Consider the following 20,807-nt stretch of genomic DNA (forward strand, 5'->3'; position numbering starts at 1 on the left):
AGTAAATTTTTGCACGTGTTTCAGACTCCTGGAAGCAGAATGCCCTAGGCATAAGACTAAGTTGCTCGTCCCGAAAATGTCTCCGTGTATCGAAAATTGTTATCGATGCAACATCTTAAGTTTGCTTTGATTTTCTATAAGAAACATCCAAAGAAATTAAGAAAAGTACTTAAAATAATGGAACTTTATCAATTTCATAAGCTAAATTACTGAGAAAATTATTTATGGATTAAAATTGTTGTTTATGATATGAAAATTTTATTCTAAAGAATATTTTTTAAAATAAAAACGAACTGAAAGACATTAAAACATTAAATTATTATAATGTTAATCAATTAAATAAAAATTTAATAAATTAACGAGTAATTATTATGACATCGTCACAATGCTCTCAATTTTAGTAGTGTCTTGCCTCTGTACATCATACTTTTCCTGTTAACAACAGAGTTATGTCGGTCATCTCTCTAACTCCATTATCGAGATTAAGGAAGGATAGAGAACAGACAGACAGACAGATGGATTCCAATGGAAATTTAAAAGTCTACATTTTTTTTTAAAATTGCCTCCCAAAATGAAATTTATTCTAATTTTAACAAAACTCTTCCTTTCTTTAAGGACTAACTTTTCATGTAAGTTACTTAAATTTAGATGGATTTTTCATGGATAATTTCATAACTATTCAGTAAATACATGAAATATTCTAGTTTAAAATTGGATTTTGTTTTTTTGGCTTTTTTTCGATAATTTCCTGTTTTTACGTAAAAGTCTTATATAATGCAAAATAAAAAATATAAAAAATTTTTGTTTACGTTTGCAGAAGTTTGTGCACATCTGGTAGAATCTGCGAAGGTTGAATAATAAATTCAATCTGTATCCAGAATATATAAAGTTTCTTGTATTCTCTTCCGAATTTTGTAAATTAGATAAAGACGTGTATACGTTTGACAATCTGTGAAATTGGCTGCTTCTGTACGTTGTTAAATATAATGTTACTTCAGGAGAACAGTATCAGTTTCAGTTGTTCTTCTATTGATAAGGTCATCAGGATCATCACGTGTAACTAATTCATCTGTTTTTTTGTTATTTTATAATTTACATGCAATAAAATGTAACATTCTTATTTATTTTATTCTTTAATCTCTAACAGCAATAAACGCGGGTGTATGTAAATAAATCGATTTGCCCCTTCTAAACATTTAACTGAGCTGCAAGTTTAAAAAATTTTAGACCTACAAATTCCCACTGTTTGTCTTTCCTTAATCTTGAGAATGGAGTTAAATATATGAAAGTCCAGGCCAGATATAGAAAGTTTATGGGACAGGATGCCCGATTAACTATATACGAACTTCCGAAAGCCACGTTATTTCAATTCAGATATAATCTCCTGAACCGATGAATGACCGGCGCGACTCCGTTGTTAACAGGAGAAGTATGATATACAGGAGCAAAACACTACTAAAATTGAGAGCATTGTGACAAAAATCGCAGCCCGGCATTGTCACGATGGCACAATAAATAATGGCTCGTTTTTTTACTCTTTCCGCATTAAGAGAACCTTTTTTGGGCCCTGCGGGTTCAGCCAGGCACAATATGTCGGCCGTGTGATGAGGGGCCGGGCCCGGTATACCACCCCCGAAAAATTTCGATCTCGTATCCATCAGAGCGGTAGGATTACGGCCATCAAATTGAAATGATTTAAGGGCTTAATTAATGACAATTTGTTTAAAGTTATAATTATTCGTATCTTTTATTTCACATCTTGCATTTAGAATATTTAAAAAAAAATTAATTCCGGCATTTAATATTATATGTATATAAATATTATTAGTATTAATTTAGCCCATCCCTCTGCTGCTCCATTATGGGCATGGTCGAATCCGTAAAGGGCTTACTAAAAAAGACCCATGGGACGGAAAAAAATTTTTTTATAGTATTAATAAGAAACATATTTTATTATCGTTTAGAATAATTTCTAGAGTTTTATAAGGAAGAAAATCGCGTGAAAGATCACCTGTTACTTTGACCAACTGAGGTAGGTACTCTTTCCAAAAGGCACATTGCTTGGCACGAGGTCCACGACCGATGATGCTCGAATTAACTGCCAAAGTTAGATACTCCTTTGCGTATGGAGTGTGGACGGGCCAATAGATGGGCTCCCATTCACCTCCTGGTCCTCTACTTGGGTTCCTACAAGGAAAAATAAATAAATTCCATCCTTAAAACATGTTTCCTGATTAGATAATATCACGATTTTGATTAATATTTTTATTTTAAAAAGTTCTTCGAAAGTTAAGTAATGACTTTTGGAACAATGTTATATCGAATTGTCCATACAAATCCGTATATAAAGTCGGATTCGACCGAGTTGGATTCATTGAATTTCTAACGATAGTAAGCGATTGATAATCGCGTTATTTTTAAAGTAAATTTATAGGGAAATAACAATATAAAACACAGAAAAATAAATTTAAGAAGTTTTATAGAAAGATATTGGAGAGTCACTGTCTATAAATACACCACGGCGTAAAAAATTCTCGTGGTGTAATAGAAAGTATAGAAGATAGTCTATTTTAGGAAAACAATTCGCTCGAATGCCATCGTTTTTCTCCAAGACAATTTCAACCCGTTTAGCAAACCATCTGATAGATCATGTGGATAAAAAAATAAAATAATAAAATAAAATAAAAAAAACTCTTGGATATTTGGATCGATATCACATCATCATCCCAAGTAATACCAACTTTTAACACAATTTTCTCAATCTCCGTAAAGGAAGTTTTCTTCTATTTTTCTTTTTTTTTTAAAGTGGAAAAATGAGGGGTATTAAATGATTTTTAAAACGCATAGGAATAATTTAATTTCAAATGAGGAATTTATAAAGATAGAATCGTCGAATTTATTTTTGTATGAGAAATCTTCCAGCTGCAATTTTATTATTGTAATAGCATTTCTCTTACGCAACGAGTATGAATCTTTATAAAATGTCTTTTATTATATTTTATCGATTTATTTTGATTTCATTTTATTGAATTTTTAAATTCTTATATTATATATTGATTATATTTTAATTATTTACCAAGATTTAAGAGTTAATAACGTGTATTTTCGTTCTGTTCTTAACTAGATATATGTTCTCTTAATAAAGGAACCTGCGGCTTTTGATAGGAGATAATGAGATTTATAGATGTAAGCAAAGCTTAATAAGACGATTACAAGCTAGTTTTATTATTTATAACCGTAAGCAAGATGATTATTAACTAGAAAAATGAGAAGTTCGTGAAGGTTAGCATCATATTTTTTAACACTTTTCCAAGAAAAAGATAATCTAATTAGATACGATCGTGATGAGAATGTTACTTTACTCAGAATCACCGTCGCATACTCCATAATATTAATTTATCTCGTTTAACTTGATAAATTTAGCTCTTCTTAGCTATGAATGGTGCCGTAATAAATGTTTGCTTAATTTATTTTAATAGTAATTGAAGTAGAATCGAAGAAAAGCGCGCCGTAATTAAGGTTTTTCTACGGATCCTTCGAATGTTTTACATGTTTTAATGGATGTAAAAACACTGGAGATATCTCTATTCCATCTTAGATACGCTATTCTTATGTAAATAAATTAATTAAATGCGTTAAAAACAATTTTTTATAGTTAGAAAAAGCGTAGAATTCGCATAACGGCCGAACTTTAATGTCATTCTACAAAGATAAATATAATTATAAAATTTAAGAAGAGAAACTAATGTCAAAATGCGATTTCCTCTAAAAGGATTTCAATGTATTAATCGTTAAAATTTAATTTAGTCAGAAATTCTACACGATCGATAATTAACTGTCTTTGAGTTCAGGATCTTAATCATTGCATACAATTCCCATTAGAGAAGAGAGGTCAAAATCTAAATTTCAGAGCGCTTTCACTTGTACATTTTCAGTAAAGTAAAACGAATTTAGTCACTCTCGAATGATTGATTTAATAATATATCAACGACACTTTCGTCGAATTTTAAGCTAATTTCTGGAAACATTCCTTCTTATATGCCATGTGCAAACACACAGACTTACACTACAGTCGATAAAATATATAATTCTGCATGTTTCTTTTAATTAAATTTTGTAATTTATTAAACTGTGAGAGCTCGTAATTCAATAAGATTAAAAGGTCATAAAAAAAATTCTGTACGTATTAACGGGGTGAAGTTTCTTCGTGTGCGTGCGTGTGTGTGTCTGTTGGTTACATTAGGAAACGGATCTCATCCATTCATATTAAGCAATGGATGTTGGACTCTCGACAGCCAAACACGTCATTGGTAAAGCTACATTATAGTTTATGACACTTCCACTTCTTATTTTAGTACCTTTCTTTATAGCTAGAATACAGATTGAGACTTTTAATCGATACAACCAACTGTTTGCTTTTAAATTTTATGTGTCTGTGAGCCGTCTTGCATCCATAAAGAAAAAATTATTATGCTTCTGTTGATATATTTTATTGTTTATATATATATATTTAGATAAACCATTTTTACGTATTTTAATACGAAGGGTAGCCCAAAATTCGCTTAACAATTGAGATTAACATCTTGCAAGTGTATTTTTGAACGTATCGTGGTTAACTGACTTTTGGTCCACCCTGTATAAACAGNGTTCTGGATATAGTTTATTCTAATGATATCTGCCTTTCTAAATTTTTTTTATATTTATGTAATTTATAAATTGTAATTGTAGCAAGAAGAATGTCTTTCTCGCTATTTATTTATTTATTATTTATCATCACTTTTACTTAAGTGATCACTGACAATCGGCAAAATATTCCAATCACTGTTGTAATCATTGCCATTGTGGTGCTTATAGTTTTAGATGATGTTGCACTGGTACATTCTGGATTTGGATTATTATGTGATGCTGAAAAAAATAAATAAATTAGAAAAATTATTTTTTAAATTATTCAGAATTTAAATATTTAAGAAATTCCTGTGTATAACCTGCAGTTATGTATGTTTTTAAAGATGGGGTGCATTGCCTGGTAAAGTGGCTTTAATACAGCTGGATAAACAAGCCAATGACATAGTCCATTTCAAATTTAACCAGCTATGTCATTGGTTTGTTTATCCAGCTGTATTAAAGCCACTTTACCAGGCAACCTGGTAATTTAAAAGCAAGTGCATTTCTATCAATTTTTACAGGTTATATGCAAGAAATGATAATTTATTAAACATAAATTTAAATTTGAATATTCTGTACTGTTTAATTTATTTATACTGTATTTACAATAAATATAAGTATTTTAATATAAGAATTTCAATACTAAACTTTTTAATTTTAATAATTTATTTTCATTTTATGATAGCATAAAAAAATATTAATGAATTAAATAAAAGAAGTTAAAGTATAAATTCTCCGAAACCATAATAAAATTACATTAAAAGCCTTTATCTAATTGAGTTTTTAACTATTATTATTATTATTAATGTATACCACTACATATTCATAAATATAATATTACATTATAACTACATAAAATATTTATATATTGCACTGTAAATATGTATAAATTTTATATAAATTATATAAAATTGAATATAACTTTCAGAATTCAAATATTTTAAATAAATAAATATTATTTATATTATTGTATATAAATTGTAATTTCACATATATACAGTTTTATTATTTTAGATTTTTAATAATTTAAATAAAAATCATTTGAATGACAATTCAAGAATCAAGAATATTTTTGATTCTTTAAGGTTTGTATATAAATAAATTAGCTAAATAAAATGTTGCACGTATTGAATAGAAGCGTTATTATTCTTTTACAAGGCAGTTTTAAAAGGCCAGAAATAAATAATTTTTCTAATTTAACAGAGAAGAATTGTATGAAATTTTGTATTCTTGGAAGAAAAGGAATTTAGGAAAAAGAAGAAGAAGCATTCCATTCTGATAATCCTAACAAATTTAACGAGCAAAAAGGAAAAAAACGAAGAAAAGAATTTAAATATAGAATGAAACACAATCATTATGAATTCCAGATGAGTTTTGCGCAAAACTAATCGATTTAATAAATTATTTCATCATTTGAAGATTTCTTTTTTACGGTCAGATTATTTTATTCTGTTAAATTTTTAAATTAAATCGATAAATATACTTTATGCCAACATAAACGTATAAACGAGTTTTCTCTTCCCCCTTTCTCTCTCTCTCTCTCTCTCTCTCGTGTATAACTTTTTAAACCGAGTAAACAATTTCTTTTCTTTCCCTACAAATAGCTTAGAGGAATTTTTATTCTGTATTATGCATTACTTAATTTTCTTAACTTGGATTTTATTTTATAACATTTGTGAGATTACACACAACTTTAATCGTTATATTGTGTGTAACTTTAAAAAGATTAAAGAAAAAGAAGATAATTTCTCTATTTATTTGACGTTTGATGACATTGTCTTTAATATTTTAAGTCGTTAAATTTACAACACGACTAAATTTCTAATTGCTTATTTATGTAAATCTCTCTGATTTGAAGACAGGTATTATTAAAGAAGAAAGTAAACTCTCTCTCTTTCTCTCCTTTCCTTGTTGAGTTAAAAGTATAAATACAGCATTAATTCGACTTTTATAAAAGACTTTTTTAAGAAGAAATTGGAGAATAATTTGGCTGCAATTCGAAAAAAAATTGTAGACATAAATTTCCACTGTCTGTCCTTCCGTANCGGATCTTGACTTCGTATGATGTTTCATACTTTTTTTATAATGCTTTTTACTGACAGATTTTATTTTTAATATTAAGTTTCGAGCATATTGGAAGGATTTTTTAGGGTAAAATATAAGGAAAAAATTAACTGAGAACGGCGATTTTCATTTTAATCGATAAAGATGAAATTGGCTTGTCAAGTTGGAACGAAAAAATAAATTCGGTGCATTAAAATTCTAACCATAACTGTCAATAACAAAACAACTTCGAGAAGTTGGAGAAGATATGACAACTGGAAGAGGAGGGAGGAAAGGGATTTTCATGCATAAAAACCAAGTTATATAATAAGATTGCTGGAGAAAAAAATAAATAAATAAAGCTAAATATTTAAATTTTAAAACGTATTTTCTATAAAATATTAATATTTGAAAATTTTTATGAAATAACTCACCCAGTTTTAGCGAAATTGGACCAATATCTCATTATCCTTCTGCTGAGTTCCGCTTCCTCGGGCGTATAGCCTAGAGTTGGATTGAGGGGTTCTCCGAAAATGAAATTGATCTCGTCACCGTGCAAAACTCCCATCCATGTTGGCCACGGGTTCACTGAATAACGGTGAGTGAAATAATACATGTACACTTCGTTACCCGTTTCTGCATACCTGTGAGCGAATTCGGTGACACTGCAGGTGAAGTGGTAATCCCCTACTATCTTGTCGACCGCATCCCTATTCTTTATAGGGTCATCAGGATTCAACCAGTCCGTGTATTCGAATATAATAGCCTCCTGGCCAATTTCTCCAACGTACGGGTTCAGTTCTTTGACCGACTTTATGAAATCTTCACGTGTCAGGTAAACGTCCTCGTGCAGTTTAAATAGTTCGGTGAGGTAATATATAATGAAATACATCCCCTCGTTCAGGTTGGTACCCATTAAAATCTTTGTCTTCTTGAAATTCTTATTGCGAAGGGATATTTCAGGTTTCTCGTCGATGAAGGAACCGTCGATTACAGGAACGAAGGGAAATTCTGCCACCCCCAAATTGCCCCACTCGTTCGTGACCAGTTCGAGTGGGTCCTTAGTTCGTAAACACGCCACCACGGCGCCCAAATCGTCTCGACTGTGCGGACAACTGACCGCTTCCGCTAATCGAAGACCCCTTTTTATGCTCTCTTCGCGGTCGAGGATTGCCCACGGGGCCGTGGCTCCTCCGCTTTGCATTATGGCCTGACTAAACAAATTCCTGCTCAGAGGGGATAATAAATGAAGACTGACACTTACGGCACCGGCGCTCTCACCGAATAGCGTGATGTTGTGCGGGTTACCACCGAAATATGCGATGTTATCTCGGACCCATTCCAGTGCCATCAATTGGTCAAACAGTCCCGCATTCCCGGGAGAGTCCGGTCGATCGAAATATAGAAAACCAAGGCACGCAATGCGATAGTTCATGGATACGAAGACGATATCTTGTTCCGTGACCAATATTTTTGGGTCGTAGACTTCTAGAGTCGAGGTACCACTATAAAATCCTCCACCATAGATCCAAACAAGAACGGCAGCCGGTTTCTTAGGTCTTCTGTGTGGCACCCACACGTTGATACGCAGGCAATCTTCGTTAAGAGGGGTGTTGGGATTCCAGATGGTAGCACCTTTGAAATCGTCGAAGAACGTGTCGGTTATCTGGAAACAAGAATGAGGCTTCTCTGTTGCGTTAAAAATCCCATCCCACTTGTCAACTGGAATTGGATGACGGAATCTATACTTTCCAGTCGGTGGTTTGGCATACGGAATTCCAAAAAAAGCATCTACCTTTTTTCCTGTGGCTGCACGTTGTGTTATACCTCTTACGTATCCTTTAGTAGTCCTTATTAGTAGAGGATCGTGTTTAGAATCGGAAGAAGGATTACTTCGCCCTAAACACATCACATAACGTAACGTCGTTATCATAAAAACGATTTTCACTAACATTCCACACGATGCCATTATCTAATAACACCTGAAATACACCGAAATTTATGGATTAATTCGATTCTACTATTATTAATAAGGCTATTATCCAACAATATAACATCAGTTCGTGGTAAAAATTGACTTTTATATAATAAATTATTAAATTAAATTTCGAAAAATACACCGTTTACGCTCTGATAATTTGGTGAATTATGCGTTAACGAAGGCTACCGAAGAGATTATTTATAATAATTTCTGCCTGTCTAACTATATTCTGCAATTATAATAAATACTGATGCATAATTGCCGCTATTAGCAGTATAATTAGATTAAACCAACCAATTATCTATCGATTACCGTGATTTATCATCCGATCTTCTAACTAGTGATTATCTTACTACTGATTTATTAATTTAGAAAGTCGAACGAAGCATCAAACTTACTTGAGTAAGAGGGATTTTTCTTTTATTTCTTTATATATTTTTGAGAAAACGGAAGGATCAGCTGTTATATATCCTCTTTTGATTTAGTTGTCACCCGATTCTGCTCATCCCTCTTATTTTTCTAGGCATTGCTGTGTTCTATCAGCGTCAGAGGATGATAAGATCTGTAATGGAAAACATGTTTCTTCAGTTATATAATGGCATGGTCCTTGAAAAAGATATTTTTAGAATCAGAATTAAGACCTTAAACTATGGTTAAATCCTTATAAAAAATCGAAATTTAATCTTTATTTTTTATTTTTTTTTATAGAAATTTTATTCTCGACAACTCGATGGAATGTTAAATAAAATATGTAAAGCTTAGAAAACCATTAATAATGTGAATGGAAGAAAAAAGAATAATAATAAAAAAAAATGTTTAAGGAAAGAATTCTAAAGATGTCAAAATTAATGAAGTTGACGTAAAAAATACGAAAGATAAAGTTTTAGAAAGTGAAAGAGCTTAAATATGAAATTCTGCAGCATCAATCAAGGATCAACTTGGATACAGGAAGTTTTAAAGCATCAATTAAAATGGATAAACGTCTCAGTAAGTTTAAATTTCTATATATATATTAAAAATATATTAATATAATATTTTTATCTATAAATATATAGAAGATTTTCGAATCTTTGGTTTGTAATTATTCCTCGGTTCAACACCTAATTAAGCAGGCATTAACATATTTAGAGAATGACAAATGGTACAGTACATTGCTTAATCACGATAGCTACAACATTGTACAAGATAATAAATTTAATCTGTGTAATCTCGAGACGGTTCTTTTTGATTAAAGAGATGAAGGATGGAGAATAAATTAAATTTATTTCACGATTCCTATTTTATATATCCGAGTATTTAAGTGTTTATTTTATTATTTTTTTTTTATGTTATAGAAATTAAGCGAAGGTAAAGACGATCTTCAAATCTGTTTGATTAAAGAAAAATAAAATCGATACAACCTTTGAAAGTAATTTAACGTTACAAGTATTAGGATCGTGTAATTCCGAATTGTTTCCTTTTTTTTTATTTTATTTTTGACATTTGTTTCTAAATATTGATCCAGTTCTTCTGATATAAAATAACGTTATAAACTTTATGCGTTATCGTATACTAAGTTTAATGGCAGTGGCTCGTTATCCATAAAAAAAAAGGAGTTATGGGGCCTCTAGAACAGGGGGCCCCAATCAATCTTTTATAAGAAAATATTTCTCTAAAAAATTCCATTCGAGAAAAATGTCGGAAGCCAACACTGAGGCTCCCTAATTCAAATTTACCTGGGCCCCATGAAATTATAACCCGCCACTGCTTAAGGGGAATGAGGAAATATAACCTTACAAAAGTAGTAATTTTATTTAACTTTATTATAAACTTTTGTGTGTTTATAAAATGTAAGAAACTATATAACTTATGCAAAACTTATGACCTCATGCTATGAGGTTATAGCTTAGAGCAGGGATGGCCAACACGTAGACCGCGGTCGACCGGTCGACCGCAAAGGTTTTGAAAGTAGCCCGCGAAGCTAAAGTTGAACAATTTGCTTTCACTTAAATTAATGTTTAAAAATCTTAATTCGATAATTTATTCCTACAATAATAGACTGTCTGTGCAACGTACCCATACTGTTTGTATTTATCCCGATGAACAATGCAAATGAATGTTAACGCATGTGCATATAAAAATCCTAAAATTGTTATCCCATATTCATAGTCGCCCGCAGATTATATTTTACCAAAAAAGCAGCCCCTATGGGATAAAAGTTTGGCCACACCTGGCTTAGAGCCTTAAACTTTTAAACTGATTATTATTAAATGGAAGGGAAAGGCCCTATGTTTATAGTGGCTTAATGAGTCTAAATCCGTCCCTGATACTGTTATTTAAGTTTGTTATCCGTTACCAAACATAATTGCAGGCTATGCCACTGTTTTGTAATCTGATTTGTTAAGGGCCAAATTTAAACTGGTTTGCCCCTAAGCTACAATAGGCCTATATACGAAGCTCTATCCTCCCACCAAATAATAATAAATTAAAAATTATACGCCTTAAGTAGTATGAGATCCTAAGCTGTATTTCCTATAACTTATACAACAGATGCAGTACTAAATTTACGTCTTTATTAAGTGAATTCTACTTTTCTGTTGAATTTAATTTAATTAATTATAACATTTTCTGTGGTTAANCTTGCATTTTTGTACGATTTTACTAATGATTCTTTGCGTACAAGAAAGCGATGTGGACGGTTCATCAAGATGATTCTTTGCATGGGAAGAGAAGTGAGAAATTTAATCAAGATAATTCCTTGCATTAAAAACGAAATGGATAATTTCATCAAGATGATTCTTTGTATAAAAAAAAAAGCAAAGTGAACAATTTCATTAAGATCAGTCTATCCGTAGAAAGCGAAGAATTTCATCAGGAAGATTTTTTTGTGTAGAAGAAAACGAAGCGAGGAATTGCATCAAGATGATTCTTTGTATAGAAGAAAGCGAAGTGGATAATTTCATTAAGATGGATATTTATATAGAAAGCGAAGCGAAGAATTTCAAGATGATTCTTTGCATAAAAAACGAAGTGGATAATTTCAACAAGATGATTTTTTGTGTAGAAGCGAAGTGGACAATTTCATTAAGATAAATCTTTACGTAGAAAGCGAAGCGAAGAATTTCATCAAGACGGTTCTTAGCGTAGAAGAAAGCTAAGCTTTACAGTTTCGTAAAGGTAAAAAGGAAGAATTATGCTGTTTTATTAAAAAAAAAAAAAAGTAAAGTTGTAATTTTGTTTCAAAATTAAATAGCATATGTTTATAGTAAATTTTAATAAATTCTGATGTGTATATTAGCGTAAACGTTGCTAAAACTCATTAGACGAAACTCCTACTCGAGCAAGGAATTGGAAAAGTTAGAACGCTTGCTTACACACATAGTTGTTTGTAAAAGTTGTTTGCTTGCGTGACACGGTCCAATTTAAGCGTTAAACACGCTCTCAACAGTCACTAATTAAAATCTTAAAAATATATTTTATTTTTACTGATATAACGACGTAAGAAACTTCCATTAAAATCCTACACTCGTATAAAAGATTTTTAAAAAATGAGTTAATGATAAATTGCCATTCGAGTAATTTAAATTATAATGCAAAAGAGGAAAGGATAAGTTTGCCATATCTTAAAAATAATTAAGAGAGAAGTAATTAAGAGAAATTACAATTTACAAATATACATTTTTTTCTCTGTTTCCTCTTACCAGAATTTGAAGAATGATCATCAGCAACTAAATGGAATCTTCCCATCGACAATATTAAAATTAAATGCGACGACATTAATGAGAAGGTAAAACGTAACTAACATCATTAGTATAACGACTCTAATAAGTTCAAATTTAAAATATTATTATTATTATTTATAAATTTTTTATATAGTTAAGTAAAAATTAGATATTTTAGAGTGTAATTATAGAAAAATGCATTTTTTTTAATGTATGGTACGAATGCTGTTTTGGTGTATGGTGTGTAATAGCACGTGTTTCATCGACATCGGCGATATATTTTTACTTTTTTTCTTTTGGATTTATTCGTGGTAAAGTAATCAAGAAATTTTTTCAGGCCGTGTCGTACATTGCAGTTGTTTTACCTGATAGAAATTGCACTATCGTCCCGCTTTGCTTCTGACAGTAAATGAGATTTTTGTCTGGCGATTTGCCAGTATTCCACTTTTCCAACATTATATACCTTAAAACTGTGTGCAAAATTCTAAGTATTCTATTTCCTTTCAAATCTAACGTAAACATATATATANAAAATTATTATTTAGGAAATAAAGTTAACCTTGCAAACAACGTTTATAATTTAATAAATTGTCATTTATCAGCTTTGCATTTAAATTTGTTTTTTTACGGTTTTTTAAACATTTAAAAAAACTTTTTTATTGTAGAATTTAAAAGGTTTAGTTAACTTTTTTTAATTTGCATTTTATCTATCGTTAAAAATTCAAAAAAAAATTGTCATTAAACAACTACGAACAATACAAAAAATATAATTTATCACTCGCATTATTGACTTAATTTTTGCACGTTTTATAATCAAATACATTAATTTTTCGGTTATAAAAATGTTTAAATTAACAAAATTCAAAGAAATAATTCAGATTTATTTACTAAAACAACCAATAAAAGTGCATGTCAACGTAGAAACACATCTGTATTTTCAATATGTAAATGCGCTTGCAGAAATCCGACATAAAACATTAGTTTTTTTTTAATATATTAATTTCTTATCTTATTGACACAAATTTTGCTTATTTTATAGTCCAATATATGGTTTTCTGTTGTAACAATGCACAAATTAACAGAATTTAAAGAGATAATTCATATTTATCTAGTAAAAGTGATGCTAAAGAGGAAGCACATTACCTTAAACGTGCCGTAGAAAATCAACAAAAAAAAAAAAAAAAACATTATTTTATGATTAATTACTCGAATTATTGATACATTTTACAGTTTAATACATTGTTTTTTCATTATAGCAATGTAAAAAACCAACAGAATTTAAAGAGATAATTCGTATTTACTTAATAAAAGAGGAAACACGTCAGTACTTTCAACACGTGAATGCGTTTACATATCGGAATAAAATATTATTTTATGATTAATGATATATATATATATATATATTTATTTATTTTTTCTTATATTTTACATTATTTTCATTAAAATATTCAGATATAATTGTTCATGCTTAAATAGTCTTTAATAAATAAAAATTAATAATAAATGGAAATATATCAGGCTGTGGCATGAGATCCTGTGTTATAGCATGTTTAGCTTATGTGTTATATTATAACTCAGGGCCTCATGCTGCTGTGTTTACATATAAGCTAAACATGTTCTAACTTAGGGTCTCATGGTACAGTGTTTACATGTTTACACACAAGCTAAATATGTTCTAATTGAGGGCCTTATGCTGCAGTATTTACACACAGGCTAAATGTAGTCTATCTAACTCAGGGCCCCAGTGTTTACACAGAAGCTAAACATGTTCTAACTCAAGGCCTCATGCCACATAAGTTAAATATGTTCTAATATGTGTGAACTTATAGGGCCTCACCCTATAAGTTCACAGCTTACAGCTTTGAATTTTTAACTTTATTATTATTTGATGGAGGAGAAGGGCCTCTTGAAGATGCCTGAAGGGCATTATAATTTTGGACCTTCTAATTCTATGCAGTTCTTAAATTCAAAATAAAATTTATTCAGAGTTGTAAGCTATTTAAAGAAATACAATAACTAATTTTAATTCAAAGTAAATAAAATAATTAAATTTATATTATTTTTTTATTTACAAAATGTAGAATAGGATCTTATTTATATTTATTAAATGTAATAGTTACTAGACAAAGTTATAAATTATTATAAAAACTATATAATTTATTTTAAAATATTTATAAGGCTTATTTAAATAATCAGGCATCTAAATGCAATATTTTAATATTAAATTTAAATTATTGCATGTTGTCTATAATGTCAAATTCTTCTCTGTTATAAGTGATGAGGCTATTCATAGTAAACAAGCCTCTTAAGTACTTGTGATATGTAATCAATCTCTACTGTATATAACTTAACTCGACTAGTGGATGCCCCAAAGGGAGCTCATAAATATTCTATCCTTTTTGATAGTAGAAGTGATGGGCCTAGTGATAAATAAACGTGGAAAAACTACTTTCTATTAAGTATACGTTCGTTTATCTCGAAGAAATTCGAGTAAAAAAGTAAATTACCTACATTTTTAATGACATTAAAATCATCTTAAACATGATTATCATCCAGAAAGTAGCGCATCTTTTATAGTTAGGAAGCTTCTTCATTGATTTAAAATGTAAAAAGATTTAAGGATTTTATTATTTTCTCTTCAAACAGTGGTATAAAGATTTTTTCCATTTTCTTAAAATTTTTTTTCAAAAATATTTGCAGCATAAAAAAACCAAACGTTGCATTATTTATCGCCGTCTAAAATTAGAATCCATTTATTTCATCGATTCTTTCCTTTTTAACGCATAGGATGATAACTAAATCACTTCCCATATATAAATATACATTTGTAGAATGATCTTGCAAAATCCTTCTTCTTTTCTACGTTGTATTTATCTATTAATACATCGAAATGTTCTTTGCATAATGAATTAGAACCTGTATTTATAGATTATATATAAGGCTAAGAGATACGTGAAAAGTCTTAAACGATGTTGCAATAATATCTTTACACAGAAAACAAGCGATGATAAAAATAAGTTAAAGAATTAATTAATTGAATTTTAAATATTTTCGGTAATTTTCTTACTAAACTACCTCAAAAATTAGTAAAAATGGCATTATTTTTTACACTCGAGTATTGGTTTAAAAAAAAAAAGTAAAAGATCTATTCAATAAATGAAGAATAATTAAATATTTTCGGCTACTTTTTCACTAAAAAAAGCTCTAAAATATTCTTAAAATGGTATTTTTACATTGGAATATTGATAAAAAGTAAGAGATTAACTCAATAAATGAAGAAAAATTAAATATTTTCGATTATTTTTTTCACTAAAAAAGCTCTAAATTATCATAAAAATATAAGATTTTGTATAAATTTTCGAGTATAGAAAAGACATCACTGTCATTTCTCAACCGTTTCGAGTGTTTGACTTAATAATTTTATACTTTATATATAGACTATATTTTTCCTTTCAAAAATCGTCTCGAATTTCTGAATCTTCTTTATCTCTTCTAACATTTTGCATTATACAATTTAACAAAAGAAACTCTTCTTTCTTTTTGTTAAATCTACAAAACTTAGGTATCGTGTAGCATTGAACAAATAGAATTTTTTTTATAAATTTAATTTCCTCCTTGTTATAGATAAAAACGATATATATTTTTTTAATTTTTAAGTGAATTTCTTTAAAGTATCAATCGTCAGTGGATGGAAAATTGGTTTAAAATTACGAATTTAACGTTAACGTCAGTTAACTTCTTGAAAGTATTACAGGAAAAATCCTGTTACGGAAGTTTTTATATTGATGTAATAATGATAACTATCGTGTATTTTTTTTTTTTTATATAACAATTAAGGTTATTCAATTTGACAAGATATATATAAAATTTATCAATTTTCTTTTTTCTTTTTCTCTTTGATTCTTATTGATATTGAAAGGTTAAGCTGCGATTCTCGATACAAAATTGATTCCGGAACTTACTAAAGATTAATACAACTAATGCCCCAAGGACTATTTCTTAAAGATTAATAGAAGAAACATCATTTATATCGGATTTTTATTGCTTTACATTCGAAAAATTTCAAAATTAAGCTAGGAAAAAATCTGGAAAAGTGGGGAAATCTAGAGAAAAATCTTAAAAATTAGGGAAATCTAGAGAAAAATCAGGCTGTAAATTTGAAAAAAAATCCCTATAAATTTTTTAAAATTATATAATTTTATAATTTTTGGAAAAAAAATCTCGGAAAGTAGGAAATCTAGGGGAAAATCTGGCTATAAATCTGAGAAAATCCCTACAATTTTTAAAAAATTATATAATTTTATAATTTAGGTTTTTTTTAACATTTTAAATGCAAAAATACAATTTAAACGAGTTTTTTAAAAAAATTGGATAATTTAATGCGATCGTAGATCGAAGAATCTGCGAAAACAGCATTTTTATGTAATCTACTAGCAAGATAATGAGGATCTAATTAGAAAGGTGTTTGAAGATAAGTACGTTGAATTTAAAAAAATACAAAAAATATACATAAATTTTTAAAGATTTATTAGATAATTTTCATAAAATTATCATTTAAAAGATTTCATTTATTTAAATAATCATATATGACAGGAGGATATTTTTAAATTAAGTTGTTATTGTCGAGTGTAATAAAGTTGTTTTTAACTATTAAATTGCCGGTTATTTAAACTAAATGAGGATACGGAGAATCAGATAATTGATTCCTAAAGGAAATTTCATGATAGTTTTTTTTCTAAGAATAATTACAAACCGCATAAAGGTCGTTTAGTATATGTTATAGTTTACAACAGCCGCTAGATGTTGAAACAAAGTGAGAAATAAAATTATTCACGCAACAATAATGCTATTATCTTCCTGAATGAACGTGAACATTCCTATCAAACAACTTTTAAAGGAATTTTTCTAAGAAATCGAAAAGTTTAGAAGAATTTATGGACGAGAATCTTCAAATTTAAGAGCAATAGAACCAAGTTTTAGCAGCGAACTTGGCTGTTTTGAAACGAAATTCGAGCAAAGTCATTCAGAAATTTTTAATTATTTTCGTTTACAGCGACTTTATAATCGCGTATAAATCAGAATAAAAACTTATATAAAACGTCAAGAAAGTATTTTTATTGAGTAAAAAAAAAGGGTCGTAAGTTTTATATTAACGTTGAATGCATCTGTCAAACCTACAAGATGAATAACTTCGCTGTGTTAAATATGTAGAGGACATCCAAGCATTATCCTTTTATTTAGAAAATTTTGAATTCCGAATTCTTTTTGGATCCTCTCTGTTGAGAATGGAAACATGAAATAATAATATTTTCCCTTTTGATAATGTACAATGATGTTATCGAGAGATCGGAAGCAATTGAATGGATACATCGAGAAGTTATTCAAAGATTCATAACAATAAATGTAACATATATATATATATGTGTGTGTAACTTGAATTTTTTATATATAAATCTTTATAAAAATGTATAAAAGGGATAATATTTTAAACATTGTTTTTCTGTATTTTTCTTGCATTTTTGTACGATTTTACTAATGATTCTTTGCGTACAAGAAAGCGATGTGGACGGTTCATCAAGATGATTCTTTGCATGGGAAGAGAAGTGAGAAATTTAATCAAGATAATTCCTTGCATTAAAAACGAAATGGATAATTTCATCAAGATGATTCTTTGTATAAAAAAAAAAGCAAAGTGAACAATTTCATTAAGATCAGTCTATCCGTAGAAAGCGAAGAATTTCATCAGGAAGATTTTTTTGTGTAGAAGAAAACGAAGCGAGGAATTGCATCAAGATGATTCTTTGTATAGAAGAAAGCGAAGTGGATAATTTCATTAAGATGGATATTTATATAGAAAGCGAAGCGAAGAATTTCAAGATGATTCTTTGCATAAAAAACGAAGTGGATAATTTCAACAAGATGATTTTTTGTGTAGAAGCGAAGTGGACAATTTCATTAAGATAAATCTTTACGTAGAAAGCGAAGCGAAGAATTTCATCAAGACGGTTCTTAGCGTAGAAGAAAGCTAAGCTTTACAGTTTCGTAAAGGTAAAAAGGAAGAATTATGCTGTTTTATTAAAAAAAAAAAAAGTAAAGTTGTAATTTTGTTTCAAAATTAAATAGCGTATGTTTATAGTAAATTTTAATAAATTCTGATGTGTATATTAGCGTAAACGTTGCTAAAACTCATTAGACGAAACTCCTACTCGAGCAAGGAATTGGAAAAGTTAGAACGCTTGCTTACACACATAGTTGTTTGTAAAAGTTGTTTGCTTGCGTGACACGGTCCAATTTAAGCGTTAAACACGCTCTCAACAGTCACTAATTAAAATCTTAAAAATATATTTTATTTTTACTGATATAACGACGTAAGAAACTTCCATTAAAATCCTACACTCGTATAAAAGATTTTTAAAAAATGAGTTAATGATAAATTGCCATTCGAGTAATTTAAATTATAATGCAAAAGAGGAAAGGATAAGTTTGCCATATCTTAAAAATAATTAAGAGAGAAGTAATTAAGAGAAATTACAATTTACAAATATACATTTTTTTCTCTGTTTCCTCTTACCAGAATTTGAAGAATGATCATCAGCAACTAAATGGAATCTTCCCATCGACAATATTAAAATTAAATGCGACGACATTAATGAGAAGGTAAACGTAACTAACATCATTAGTATAACGACTCTAATAAGTTCAAATTTAAAATATTATTATTATTATTTATAAATTTTTTATATAGTTAAGTAAAAATTAGATATTTTAGAGTGTAATTATAGAAAAATGCATTTTTTTAATGTATGGTACGAATGCTGTTTTGGTGTATGGTGTGTAGTAGCACGTGTTTCATCGACATCGGCGATATATTTTTACTTTTTTTCTTTTGGATTTATTCGTGGTAAAGTAATCAAGAAATTTTTTCAGGCCGTGTCGTACATTGCAGTTGTTTTACCTGATAGAAATTGCACTATCGTCCCGCTTTGCTTCTGACAGTAAATGAGATTTTTGTCTGGCGATTTGCCAGTATTCCACTTTTCCAACATTATATACCTTAAAACTGTGTGCAAAATTCTAAGTATTCTATTTCCTTTCAAATCTAACGTAAACATATATATATATACATTTTCTTTTAAAAAAATAATAATAATATCGAATAAATATATAAAAAAGTGATAAATTTATAGCACATCCCGTCCGCCGTACAGTATATCTTCTTTTATTTTGTATATATATTGTATACCATCAGCATACGAGACGTTGTATTTTATTTTTATTGCGTTGAAAATGGATTTTTCTGTCGTAAAAATCTATAAGATATCTTTATATAATTAATTAAAAATGTATGCAAGAGATAGAGGAATGAGTTGCGAGTTTGTTTAAGTTTCGATCTGATAATTTTTCTATGTCGTAGCTTGGGGATGGTGAATTTTGCACGACAGCAATCAATGCATAAACGTGCTTAATCACTTCTAGAATATAAAAAAGAATGAAATTTGTATATAGATAAAGCGATTTCCTAGTTAAAAAATGCTTTCTATATATATTTTGAAAGGTAAAAAATTGTTAAAGCGCGTGTTTAACATAATACTCTTCGTTAATCGCGTCACCATGCCTTGCTTAAATTTCGCTTATCTTGCTTACAAAATGTATCAGTTGAATGCTTAATAGCGTATGTAGTATATATATTATCAAATATTAATATGCATATAGGAAAAAATTATTAATAAAATTGCATTATAAATATTTATAATTAAACAACGTCGGAGTTGGAAAGTTAAGAGTGCAGAACAAACGATAAAAATTTCAAAAATATGTAATGAAATATTAATTAGTGCATTAAAAATAAAAGAAACTAAGACACGGCGATTCGGATTTATTTTATTTATTTATTTACTTTTTACATTTCAGAACGTTTGGAAGTTAAGTTAAAGTTGCATTCGCTATGTAACGCGAAAGTACATAGAGTTAAGTGAAGAAGGCAAAGCATAGATAGGAAAACAGAATAAAAAAGCAAGAGCATTGGATTATTATATGAGTGTACTTACGGGACTATCCTTTTAATTTGTTATGGAGATGCTCATGTGGAGCCATCAACCGTCCTGCGTCTGTACGTCGAGGTAATCTGCCGCAAAATCGCCGATGCAGCCTCTCTCTTCACTTCACCTGGCCAATCAGAATCGGGCTTGATGATTCGCGCCACAATTCTCAAACCAACGGTAACCATGGCAACTGTTTTCGAGTACTCTTCCTTACCTTACCCAAATTGTTGTGCAGGTGAAAGATCAATACGGGAGCACTTCCTGCTCCAGAGGGGCTCCGAAGTTCTCCCTCATTTGCACAAGTTAAATGTGCCACTCGAACCTGTTGTAGACGGATTTTTACCGAAGAAAACCGTTCGTAACAATCGAAATTTT

The 20,807-nt window shown here is 29.4% G+C and overlaps 1 protein-coding gene across 1 annotated transcript; it reads right to left on the minus strand.

Moving 5' to 3' along the window:
* Nucleotides 1-722: 722 nt before the first annotated feature.
* LOC111639274 (acetylcholinesterase-like) lies at nucleotides 723-20,549 on the minus strand. Its single transcript, XM_023385109.1, has 4 exons — nucleotides 20,439-20,549; nucleotides 9,088-9,251; nucleotides 7,143-8,690; nucleotides 723-2,187 (listed from the first exon to the last, which is right to left on the minus strand). Exons 3-4 carry the CDS (start codon nucleotides 8,675-8,677, stop codon nucleotides 1,926-1,928), a joined length of 1,797 nt encoding a protein of 598 aa, XP_023240877.1. The 5' UTR covers nucleotides 8,678-8,690; nucleotides 9,088-9,251; nucleotides 20,439-20,549; the 3' UTR covers nucleotides 723-1,925.
* Nucleotides 20,550-20,807: the final 258 nt, after the last annotated feature.

Source organism: Centruroides sculpturatus, unplaced genomic scaffold (genome assembly GCF_000671375.1).
Source record: "Centruroides sculpturatus isolate CEXI.00-Female unplaced genomic scaffold, Cexi_2.0 scaffold1346, whole genome shotgun sequence".
Taxonomy (NCBI): Eukaryota; Metazoa; Arthropoda; class Arachnida; order Scorpiones; family Buthidae; genus Centruroides; species Centruroides sculpturatus.